The 12,183-nt window shown below is 39.2% G+C and overlaps 2 protein-coding genes across 2 annotated transcripts; one reads left to right on the top strand and one right to left on the bottom strand.

The window, feature by feature from the left end:
• Positions 1-381: 381 nt before the first annotated feature.
• LOC108665878 (3-ketoacyl-CoA thiolase, mitochondrial) lies at positions 382-4,616 on the top strand (the record flags this gene model as incomplete). Its single annotated transcript, XM_018152686.1, is given in 8 exon segments — positions 382-548; positions 1,293-1,424; positions 1,755-1,877; positions 2,087-2,228; positions 2,530-2,705; positions 3,224-3,424; positions 3,604-3,758; positions 4,000-4,616. Coding segments are annotated over 8 exon segments (1,178 nt in total), but the record flags the coding sequence as incomplete, so codon positions are not given.
• An 820-nt stretch (positions 4,617-5,436) lies between these two features.
• Positions 5,437-11,922, bottom strand: LOC108665877 (glycosyltransferase 25 family member-like). The gene is made up of 4 exons (XM_018152685.1): positions 10,576-11,922; positions 9,499-9,645; positions 8,454-8,615; positions 5,437-7,597 (listed from the first exon to the last, which is right to left on the bottom strand). The coding sequence occupies exons 1-4, from the start codon at positions 11,809-11,811 to the stop codon at positions 7,277-7,279; spliced, it is 1,866 nt and encodes a 621-aa protein (XP_018008174.1). The 5' UTR covers positions 11,812-11,922; the 3' UTR covers positions 5,437-7,276.
• Between the last annotated feature and the right edge of the window lie 261 nt (positions 11,923-12,183).

The following is a 12,183-nucleotide window of genomic DNA, read 5'->3' on the forward strand; positions in this document are numbered from 1 at the left end:
CTGTGGATTTTGGTTGTCTCATCAATGATAAAAGGTTGATACTTTAGTTGAACTATTTATGAACCGAACCAGTCATTCATTTTTCAATTTTTACCAAAATTTCTGAGAAAATAATTCTAATTTCATCTTACAAATTACCATTAACATAACTGAATAACTTTTTCATTTATAATCAAAGTAGCTTGCCAGAAATTTGTTTTATTGATTTTTTCACAGCATGTCAGTTTCTCTGTGATTTCTGTTCTGGCGAGTAGTACCTATATATGTATAATAGACTGGATGAGTCAACTATGAACTGATACTATGAATTTAGTAGAAGTCTTTGAATGTATATGGCTTGCCAATCAGTTTTGCTATTATAAATATTTTACAAATTTTCAGGTATTTTCATCGTTGGTGCCCGCCGCACACCTTTTGGGGCAATGGGAGGAGCTTTTACAAAAGTATCACCCACTGACCTCCAGGAGGTAGCTGCAAAAGCTGCACTTGCTGATGCCAAAGTTGATCCTAAACTTGTGGACTCTGTTGTCATTGGTAATGTTATCTCGGTGAGTGCTTGAACTACCATTTTTTTATATGTTTGAAAGTCTTGGTATAAGGATAAAAGTGTAATGGTATTTTAATGTCTAAATGTATTCTTGATCGAGTATCCTGCTCATAGTTAACTCTTGACAATTGTCAGGTGGCTGTGTTAAGCACCACTTGACTGATATATGTTCAACACGAGGACAGGGATTTGTTGACTAAGTGCTTGAGGGATAAGTAAGACACGATCTGTCTACAGATGTTACCTTGATACAGGGTGGATACACAAGTTATTATGGATACAGACAGATACTTGGCTTAGACCTAGACTGTTAGGTCTGTTAGACTGTTGGCTACTGTGAGTCTCACTAAGGTGCTCAGCCCTCTTATAGACTATTTACTTTTACCCACCATAGTGATCTTGATCTCGTGATGTATCACGTGAGGTTGCCCATGCTGACTCAGTATCCAGCATTTTTTGCTCAATGTCTACCGCGTCTAGTGAATATTACATCTCAATCACAGATGATCTAATCTTAGAAGATATTTATAATGAATAGAATGAGATGCCTGTTTGACACGGGACACAATGCATGTTAGCTAGCACCCACATATTAAATTGATCAATGGAAACTAATTAATTTTCTTTCCCTTAATTTCAAAATTGTTTTAATTATTTTCTAAATTCAATATTGCAGGTATTAGACAAAGATACTTTCTACATTTCCCTACACGTAATTATTTTCTAAATCAACTCTATCTTGCAGGTATCAGACAAAGACACTGGCTACATCTCCCGGCACGTTGGTCTGCGTGTGGGTGTGCCACTCGAAGCTCCTGCTCTCACCATCAACCGACTCTGTGGGTCAGGGTTCCAGGCTGTGGTCACTGGTGCTCATGTGCGTTCATGCTTGCAATTTTCTAAGATTAAACTGATTTCAATCTTGGTGGATTTAAGTGGGATGATTTTTTCATTAAATTATGAGTAATTCAATTTATGAGAAAAGGCTTAATTCTCCTACAATATCTTATTTTCCAGCAAGTCGATAAGGGATGTACTTGAGAAAGCAATGTTATATACAATTTTATTGATGACGATACTCTGATCTCGATTATAAGCATATTTCTCTTAGAAACTCTAATGTAGGAAAAAAATGCTTGAATCTTTGTGTTGTCATAAATATGTCTAGAAAAACCCATGTTCAAGATGCTCCTTCAATTTTCTTTAGGATATATTGATGGGTGACAGCAAAATTGTGTTGACTGGCGGCTCAGACAACATGAGCATGACTCCGATGGTTCTACGAGACATTCGTTTCGGCATCAAACTTGGAGCCAACCTCGGCATGGAGGTGAGAGAAGCTATCATTCCTTAGCTCTTTTGGCTATGGCAGTCATGTAATCTCTTATTTTTGAAGCTTGTAAATATTGGTGTGAATATATTTCATTACTTGCTGCATGATAGTAATAAACAATTGAAGAAATGTCCTTCTATTAATAAATTTTAAAATATATGTTTCATTCATAGCAGAACACTTAAGCTTGTCCTTGGCCCTCACAGGACGCCCTGTGGACGCCACTGACCGACTACCACTGCAACACTCCCATGGGTGTCACGGCCGAGAACCTGGCCAAGCAGTACAACATCACCAGAGAAGATGCCGATCAATTCGCCCTGAAGAGCCAAACTAATTGGAAAAACGGTCTGGTTGTGAACTTGTACTTGTAACTTTATGTATAATTACAATTTAATTTTACCAGAATTGTTTGTTTATGCTGCTAATTGATGAATTTTTTCATATTTTACTAATATGATCTGAATTTCGATTTATGCAGTTTGAATGGGTACCCATGATATATTGTTATCTATTGTAAAGTAACAGATAACTCGTGTCTTAAATATGTCTCTCTAGCCTTCAGTGAATTGCAATTCAATACTGATAATGCATTTGTTGTCCCTAAGAATTAATTTGCGATTGTAAGAATGGACTTTGGTTATTTTAGCCCATGACAAAGGATACTTCAAGGCTGAATTGGCACCGGTGACCGTTAAGACCCGTAAAGGAGACAAGGAGATCTCCGTTGACGAGCATCCCAAGCCAGACACCGTGCTGGCTGGCCTCGCTAAACTCCCTTCAGTCTTCATGAAGAATGGAACTGTCACCGCCGGCACTGCTTCCGTCAGTTACATGGGGTTATTTTGTTGACTTTTGTGTCAGTCTTGTCACTGCAGGCACTGCTTACGTCAGTTACATGGGGTTATTCTGTTGACTTTTGTGTCAGTCTTGTCACCAGTGGCAGTTGGGAGTGCAGTTACAAGATTGATCTTAACGTTTTTTTAGTTACGAATGTGAATTTTGTTGGTGCAAATCTATAATTGGGAGTGACACATGCATCAGGATAAAGCCTCCAGCTAAACTGGTTGTTTTTGTTTCTTGAGAGAAAAAAAATCTGTCGACTGATATGTTCAGTGCATAAGAATGAAGATAAATCATTGCTGAACGAAAAAGCCCTACTCATATTATTGATGCCTATGGTTTTTCAGTCCCAGTCATCTACATTTCATTCTAATTCAGGTGCCTAGATGCCATCCCAATGCAATCATAATTAGTAACGAGTACATAACTCGTATAGTATCTTATTTATTCTTTCATGCGTTTCAACTTCATTTGAATTGATGTGAATATGCGTCGTGCAGGGTATCTGCGACGGTGCGGGTGCAGTTGTGGTCGCGTCAGAGGAGGCCTGTAAGAGCAACAACCTGCAGCCCCTGGCCCGCCTCGTGGGCTACGCCATCGCTGGCGTTGAGCCCACCATCATGGGCATCGGGCCCGTGCCCGCCATCAGGAAGCTCCTTAAAATCTCTGGACTGCAGCTTGCTGACATCAACCTAGTTGAAGTTAGTTCCCTTGACAGACGCCTAGAATATTACTAAGGTATTTCAATGGCTGATCTACCTCAGCAATGATAAAGAGGGAAAATTACTCCGCAAAGACCTAACTTCAGTGCTATAAAGAGTAAAATTGTGAGCGAACGCAACGGCGGACTGCTGATCAACGAGGCATGCATTTTGTGCAGATCAACGAGGCGTTTGCACCTCAGACGCTTGCCTGTCAGAGGGAGTTGGACATCGACCCCGCCATCCTAAACGTCAACGGCGGCGCCATCGCTCTGGGCCATCCGCTCGCCGCGTCGGGGGCGCGTATAACCTCGCACCTAGTGCATGAGATGAGGTCGCTAGTGCTTTTATTTGACTTCATTATTTCTGCATCTTTCATAGTTATTAAATTTCTACTTTTAACAGTTTTTGTATTCAACACAAGCTTTGAACTATTTTTTTCAGTGATTCAGCATAGAATGAAAAGTTGTCATTTTTCGTTGAGTGATTGGAAACGTTAAACTGGGTGCGTCAGGTGTTCATTCGATGAAATTATTTTCCTTTCATGAAATCACACGTTCTTCTACACCTTACAGACGACGCCAAGTGAAGTACAGCATCGGGTCGGCATGCATCGGAGGTGGTCAAGGCATCGCCCTACTCCTGGAGTCTGTGTGACTGACTACGTGATTGATCCGCGGTCTCGTGCCTTCAGTGCTGCTGCTCCAGTTCTGAGCAGCTGGTGCTAATATATCTAGTAGCCAATTGTAGGAGTTATCATTAATTTGTTTTACATTTTGACGTGCCAACTCTAGCAGAGAATGATGCATTGGTATTTTATTGATAATGTATTATAGCGTAGGTAGCGTAAATAATACCTCACTTGTTACTCCACTTGGTTTAGTTGCTTTATTTGAGCGCTATATTCCTCCACTGCCTCTCTGTTCCTTGACCCTTCAGGCTCCCTCCCTCGATTGCGAAACACGAGTCAGTCTTCAGTCTAATTAACTGAGTAAAGAGTCCAATATTTTTATTACTATCTGTTCTTCATTCTCTATGAACGTTTTATTGTACTTATGTGAGTAGTAGCTTCATCACTAAATGTGTTGGGAAGTCATCATCTGTATATTTTTCTACCGGGAAATCTTTAATTTAAATAATTGTACGACGTATTGGTAAAAGGGATTTCTCTCGAAAAAATCATGACCGGAAATTTCCTTTATTCATTTTCCTGCGTGTTTCTCAAGCAATCAAGGCAAATATTATTACTCATTTCTGGAATGCCTAACCCAAACATCCCTAGGTGCCCGATTGCTCGTCTGCAAGCTTCTAAATTTATTATACTACTTTTCATGAAGACACTGGTCTGATGGGACTGTATGAACAAGTGATTAACTTTACAGCTTAATACATAATACTTACAGCACACATTTCAACTTCGTCGACACATATTCCCGATATTCCATACTGAAAAGTTCGATACAGATCCAATGCTGCAATCCCCTTAACGAACAATCGTCAACCGTTCAAGGATATTGAACATGGAAATGCCGTGGTGCATTACGCGTGCTTGTCATGCAACAAGTTGAAGTAGAGAAACAGCAAAAAAAAACCTCTGTGAAGGTAATTAAAAAATTATGCAAGTCCGACGTGCCTACGTGCCAGTTTGAAATTTTATTGAATAAGAGTTTCTTCGAGTAGTATTATTTGTAAAAAATCTTATTTCAAATCCAAACTGGAATATTGGGCAAGTTTTCTACACGATCTGTTGATTCGACAATATATGCCCATAATAATATTCTTGTTGAACATGAAAAATAAAATAACATTGCTGTTAGGCTGTTCAATATTAGACCACGACCGTGACAAACAACTAAAACCATCGTAACAGATTTGGTTAAGCATCCCATCGTATTATCACTTATTATAGGGTCATACATGACTAACCCACGTGACAACGTTGCTACAATCGGTTTAAAACCTTTAGCCGCTAAAATGCACTCGACTCGTTAAACTAAAGTAAAACAATAGGATAGGAGTAATGCCCAGATGTATTGGAAGGTGACTATAGAATGCGCGATACAAAACGTTGGTAACAGCAAAGGCACGTTTTGCTTGTAAATCGTTCAGCAATAACTGTACTCGCACAAAAGTTTGGTTAGCAACTTATTGGAGTATTTAAAACGAACCTAGACTAATATAATAAGATTTGTGCAGACAACTCACAGGTAAAACCAAATCTAGACATAACTATTTTACAAGCGATGACCTATTAACTACAGGAACTCGCAATTACCGTGAGATTTCGCATGTACGCATTTTCATATGCCCATTTAAATTATTCTGATTTCCTCTCTTGTAGTAACCATATAAGTGGACATAGCAACATCATTATTACCTTTCATGCAAGCAGATAATAAATCCCTGGACTGAAAGAGTTGCTCGGTCGGTGTTATTAGAAATAATTGTTCGCAATACAGAAAAAGATGCCTTCACGAGTCCTTAGTAATTAATAATAACACGCAGTACAAACTATGAACGATAACAGTATAAAAATACATTATCTAACCATAGCTGGTTCACATTACCAGGCGAAGCAGCATCGCAGGGTCTTGAGATTCTGATAAATGTCATGGCGGAGCAATCCATTTTGCTGTAAGGTTTGAAATTTAGGCATCGTCGGGAGATTCGTGACGGATTATTGCTGTTGACGTGAATTCAACAGATAGCTAATAAAATACGGCAAGTAACATTTGGATAGAAATCATTTAACCTTGTAAACAGAGGGCAGAATAATTGAATCGCCGGAGAACGTTGGCCATATTTCTATTTTGTTCAATATCTGCAACCTGGGATATTCAGCAAGATTCAAGATTCGCCGACGGGCCTGATAAATTGAATCTGTGGGCCAGATAGGCCCCACATATATATGACCTCTGGTGGTCTCATTAAATATCAAATAAATTTGTGCTAAGTAACTTATTTTCATCAGCATTGAGTTGCGTAAAAAATCAATTTATTGGCTCATTGAATCCATGGCATCATGTCGGACTAATTGATGTTAGAGCGAAGCGTTGAAAACGTCCAAATGAAAACCTCTCGTTACGCTCTTGATTTCCAAAATAAATGCAATAAAAATTAACTAAAGGTACCCCTTAATAATTACCTAGAGCTTTGATGAAACAAAAATTAATTTCTAAATTAAAATTACCAACTTCGGCCTTAACTGAAAATAGAAATTTGATCATTGTGAATAAAAAGGCAGCGAGAGATGCCAAGCCGTAACACGAAGAGCATTTCAGTTAATTTGTGGCACTGGCAGTGGAAGGCACGTCAGTTATGGCAGCAGATCTACTTCGTTCCTCAAACATGGCACGACTTCTACATAAATACGCTCGAATAAATAATTTATGTTCATCATTATCTTTGGAATTATCCTTAATAATAAAAATGACTTGGCATTTAAAACTTTGCAAATGAATGTAATACAGACAAGGATACTAAATTTGTTTAAGCTATAACATTATAACAATATCTAATACAAAACGTTTTTAAAAATGTAAGAATTAAGTCTCTAGGTTGTCTCCTAATGAAGACTCCAACTCGGCTCAAAGAATAGGTAATAGTAACAGAAACAAAACTAAATAACTACAAAAAAATTTGATCTTTCATAATGGATAAATAAGGAACATGCAACGGTCATTATCAATCCAAAAACGAGCTGTAACTAAGTTACGCGCAACTTTGAGTTTCAAGAGTCCCCTCACCAAGCTGTTTAGGAACTACAGACGATTTTAAAATATTGCGATTTTGGTATCAACCAAGGCAGTGTCTTGTCATAAAACAAATAAGAACAAGTATTGGTCCACATAACTAGAGCTCCTCCTTGCCAAACGCACCCACATCGAGCTTCCCCATACCCACTGAAGGGGCCTTGGTAGGCAAGAAATCCTGAGGGTCGCCAGCCACGGCAGCCTCCTGAATGTCGGCGTCGCCCTTCCTAGTGACGACGTGGCCAGCAGATGACGAGTAATTGTTACCCCAGGCGAGCGAGTCATCCGAGGAGAGCAAGGGCGACTCCTCGGTGTCACTGATGTAGCCTGCCTCGCCCGTGTAGTGCGTTGGGTACACCAAAAAGGGGTCTACCGAGAACGCCTTCAGGTCCCGCACTGGGTATTCTGCCGCCCACTCTTTCTGAAGGAAGAGCTCTCGTTTGTAGGATGTTGTGGTGATTTGACACAAGCAAAAACATTGGACGCATCAAGACACGAGCAAATTTGAACCTTCACTGATGAAGATCTATCATTGCAGAGCCACGTTGCAGATATGCAAATTGTTGTACTAGGTAACCTTGAGTATTTAAACAACCTCACTAACTGTGCTGTATATTCCTTCAGCAGAGGCATTTCGGAAATTGCAAAATAAATATCTCTGCTGCAGTCACAAAGTGAAGATACATTAAAGCAGCATTTCATGGCAGCTACTCAGACGAAATAAGTGGACGTGAAGATCTGTCACTCGTCCAGACATATAATATTTTACAGCGACCACGAGTAGCTACAAATACAACGGAACAAATTCTGCAGTTACAAGTGGAACCGTATCTTGTCAATTTATGTATAAATAACTAATTTACACGAGACAGTGCCAAAGTGATTGAAGAAATATCAAGAAATACTGTCATGAACAGAATAAACCGAGCCTTGTATTAGATTAGTGTGCCCAGCTCGAGGTGACTGTTGAAGTATAGACTATAGACTGCAATACTATTCTATCTCATAGTGTTTATTAAACTAGTGACAGCGATAGTGTGTCCCCTAATCGGAGATTCGGTCGAACTATTGACTAAAATTGCGTGTCCTCAGGGTATTTATTTATCTGTTGACTGACAGTATGCAAATCTCGGGGTGACAGTAGAGCAATGGACTGTAATTTGTTATGAAAATCTCGAATACGGGAATGAAACTTTGTTATTTGAACTGTTGGCTCTAATTCAGCTTGCATATCAGTGGTGTTGTATGAACTATTGGCTGCAATTTAGTGACCCTACCTCAGGGTGTCGGTCAAACATGATGGGGAGAAACTCGTCAACTGGAAGGAGCCGCTCGAGAGGCCTAGCAGCCAGCAATTTGGCTGCACCACGTCCGCTCAGAATGTAGCATAGCGTCCAGTAGGAGTACTGCACATGCACCAGGCGGCTAGAATCCTGCACCTGCAATGCAAGGGCAGTGTTAGTGCTGCACAGCATCCAGTAGGAGTACTGCACATGCACCAGGCGGCTAGAATCCTGCACCTGCAATGCAAGGGCAGTGTTAGTGCCGCACAGCACCCAGTAGGAGTACTGCACAAGCACCAGGCGGCTAGAGTCCGACACTTGCGATGCAAGTGCAATGTTAGTGCTGCACTTGGGTCGCTCGTGTAGACAACCGTGGAATAACTGAAAATTAGGCAACAGTTCACAGGGCAAGCCATCTTAAAGCAGTCAGAAAGACTGAAAATTAAGATTCAACTGATGTCTGCTCCAATGCGGTAGATTTATGCAGTTTAACCCTTTACGCCCTGGCGTGACGATTTCGTCACACCAGGGACTAGCTACCTTTTCCAACAATTTCACGTTTTCTGTCATTTTTTCGAAAAATTCACAGGAATAAAAAAGGCTTAGATTTTATTTTTACATATGTGTGCCAAGTTTCAAAGTTATCTGTCAGTAAATAACCGAAATATTATTTCCAATTTCCAATGGCAATGTCAAATTTCTAATGGAAATTCTATTTCGGTTATTTACAAACTTTCATTTCTGGATTAAATACTGACTTCAAAATTGCATTATTTCAATATCCCACTGTATAGATAAAAATTAATCAATAAATCAAAAGAAGGAAAATAACTGATCTCAAACTAACTAGGCTCTAAAGCAAAATTTCAGATATCATGAATCAGAATTTCTTGTAGGAGATGAGGTTGTTTCTTAGGTTGACTTCATTAATGACTGCTGCTGGACCTCACAAATTGAGGACACAATTGTAGTTGTCAAGTTTGTCAAGATGCGTTTGATTTAGTTAGTCTTTCATGAGCAACATGGTGCCTGGTCTCACCCACTCCTCCTCAGAATGCTTGAGTTTCTTGCGGCCCAGGTAGATGAGGTCCCAATCAAGGTTGATCTCCGCCACATGGCTCATGAGGCTGGTCACGTGCTCTCTGAAGAATGGCTCGAAGCGAATGTCGTCCTCAAACAACAGCACCTGTACACCAGGCATGAACGTGTAAGTGATTTGGAGTGACAAATTTTAGGTATACATTACCTATGGTTGAAGTTCACTTCTAAATTTCTAAGTAAGATGCAGGTTTTGATGTAACAAATAAAATATGAGAAACTAATTGTTTAATGATGCAGAAAGGTTGTAGGGGCAAGATGTATGAATGAATAACAAAATGTGGTTCTATGTGATGAGTTAACAAGGAATAAAAACAGTGGAGTAATAGTTTAGTAGAAAAAATGTAAATCATGAGCAAATTAAGAAAAGTTGTAAATAGCTAAACAAGAATAAGAAAATATTTTTCTTTCTCAGATACTGCAATAATAAATTAAAATTGAAAAAGTTCACAGTTGAACACAGCCAAGGTGACAGTTACATGACATACTAGTACTACCTAGTATATCAAGGTCAAACCTTGTGTAAGTTGCTGTTATAAAAACTGGACTATTGCTAAGAAGCAAGGCTTCTTTCTGGAATAAAATTATTTTTGAGGCTTAAAATAACTACCGTGGCTGAAAATAGAAAAAAAAATAAAAAATTAGCAGAATGAAAACAGTAAATACAGATGCATGCGGTATAGTGAAAAAGTTCCCTATAAATAAAAGTAGGTATGGTATTAAACTTGATAAACATAAAAGATATTGGTTATTACCAGTGGTGGGCAGTCAGCTAATCTGCTAATTAGCAAAGCTGACGTTTTCCTTAGCCGGTGCATCACACTGATGGCTGAATGCATCAACCAATCTTGTCTTTTGTTACAAAAGACGTGATTGGTTGATGTACATATGTTGACGTAGTCAGCCATCAGTGTGGCACACCTGCAAAGGAAAATGTCAGCTTCGCTACTTAGTGTGGTTAGCGGACTGTGCCTACCACTGGTTATTACTAATTTGAATGAAATTAATGATAACTTACAGTCTGGTAGCCATTCTTGGCAACATCTTGCCAAACTTTGTAATGGCTGAGGAAACAGCCTATTTCTCCAAAGGTCATCTTCCGACCACTCCAAGGGTCCTGATATCCAGCCATGACTTCAATCCCCATTTCAATCAGTGTTGAGTCATTCAAAGTTTTCCCATCAACTGCATCAATGGCTAGCACATCAAGGCCCAGCTCATCAAAACAATGGTTCATTTTATCACGTCTCAGTTGGCGGCGTTCAAGGTTTATCAAGTAAACTTGGTCAAAGTCAAGCTTGTCTTTCTTACGAGCTGGTGGCAAAAACTTAGACAAAATGGGAGAAACTGGCAGTGGCGAAGAGTATGCCAAAACTTCCAACTTGAGACTTGATAAGCGTAGTAAGTCCAAGTCAATTTGTTCTTTGTCAACCACAGGTGGATTCATGTAACCATAAGTAGCCTCATTACAGATTGTCATCTCTAGTCCTGCTTCTCTAGCAGACACAGCAAAGGCAATAATGTCATCAAGAGGAAGTAGGTGTCCTTGGACATTGTCAGGATTGAAGGTTAAATAATCAGTATCACTCACTTTTAGATTCACAAGTACAAATGAGTGAACCATAGGCACACTAAAACATCCCTTCTGCTTCTTCTCTAAGATGTCCAAATATTGATCAGTTCTCACATACCAATAATCTTCAGACATGCCACCCCAGAAGTTACTATATTTCCCTAGAGAGTGGATCATTGGAGCAATGATGGGCTGATTTTCCTCCAATAATATATTGATGATGTCAGGCTCTACAATGAAGATATCCATGTCCAAGAAAAGAACATAATCAGCCCACATGGAGCGAGCCTTAGCAAGTGCTGCTTCTTTAATATCAATAATTCCTTCATATGATGAATCACTGCGTTCAGTACGGCTGCTCTCACCCATATAAAGAGTAGAATTTCTGTCCAGCATGACATCTGTAGAATGGTAAAACTTTTTATTTTCTTGAAGCCATGTCTCCAGAATAGGTATGGTTTGATCTTCACAATGATCAGCTCTGATATAAAGAGCCATGCGGCTCTTGGGATAGTCCAATTGTTCAAAGAGAGTCAAAAAATAGGGCAGAGTATGTTCCTTGTTCCTGGCCAGCAACACCACCATGATGCTGGGCTGTCTGTAAGTGAAGCCAAGGCAGCCCAGCATGCACATGACCAACACTGTCATAAGACAGCCCCTGCTTCCCTTCATGGCTTGCATGGGCAAAGTTACAGCATAAAAATTCCAGAATACAGAATATTCCCTATCATAAATGAAGACTAGAATCTACAATTTGCTGAGTCTAACATTATGGCACCTAAATTTTTTATCTGAAAAGTAAATGGAAAATTAACATCAGCATTATGACCACAAAGTACAAATAAGTGAAAGATATTTACACATACACAAAATCAAGCAAATGATTTCACAGGATTTAAAATAAATAAATATTGAAACAAGAATAAAAATCAACAGAAAATTGTGTAGAAATGCAAAAATTTTATCAATTCTGACTTTTTTATGAAAAATATTAACTCCTGCAAATACTTCAATATCCTTTAATATAGGTATAATTTCAGTAGACAGAAATTT

This window comes from Hyalella azteca, unplaced genomic scaffold, assembly GCF_000764305.2.
Source record: "Hyalella azteca isolate HAZT.00-mixed unplaced genomic scaffold, Hazt_2.0.2 contig1302, whole genome shotgun sequence".
Classification (NCBI taxonomy): domain Eukaryota; kingdom Metazoa; phylum Arthropoda; class Malacostraca; order Amphipoda; family Hyalellidae; genus Hyalella; species Hyalella azteca.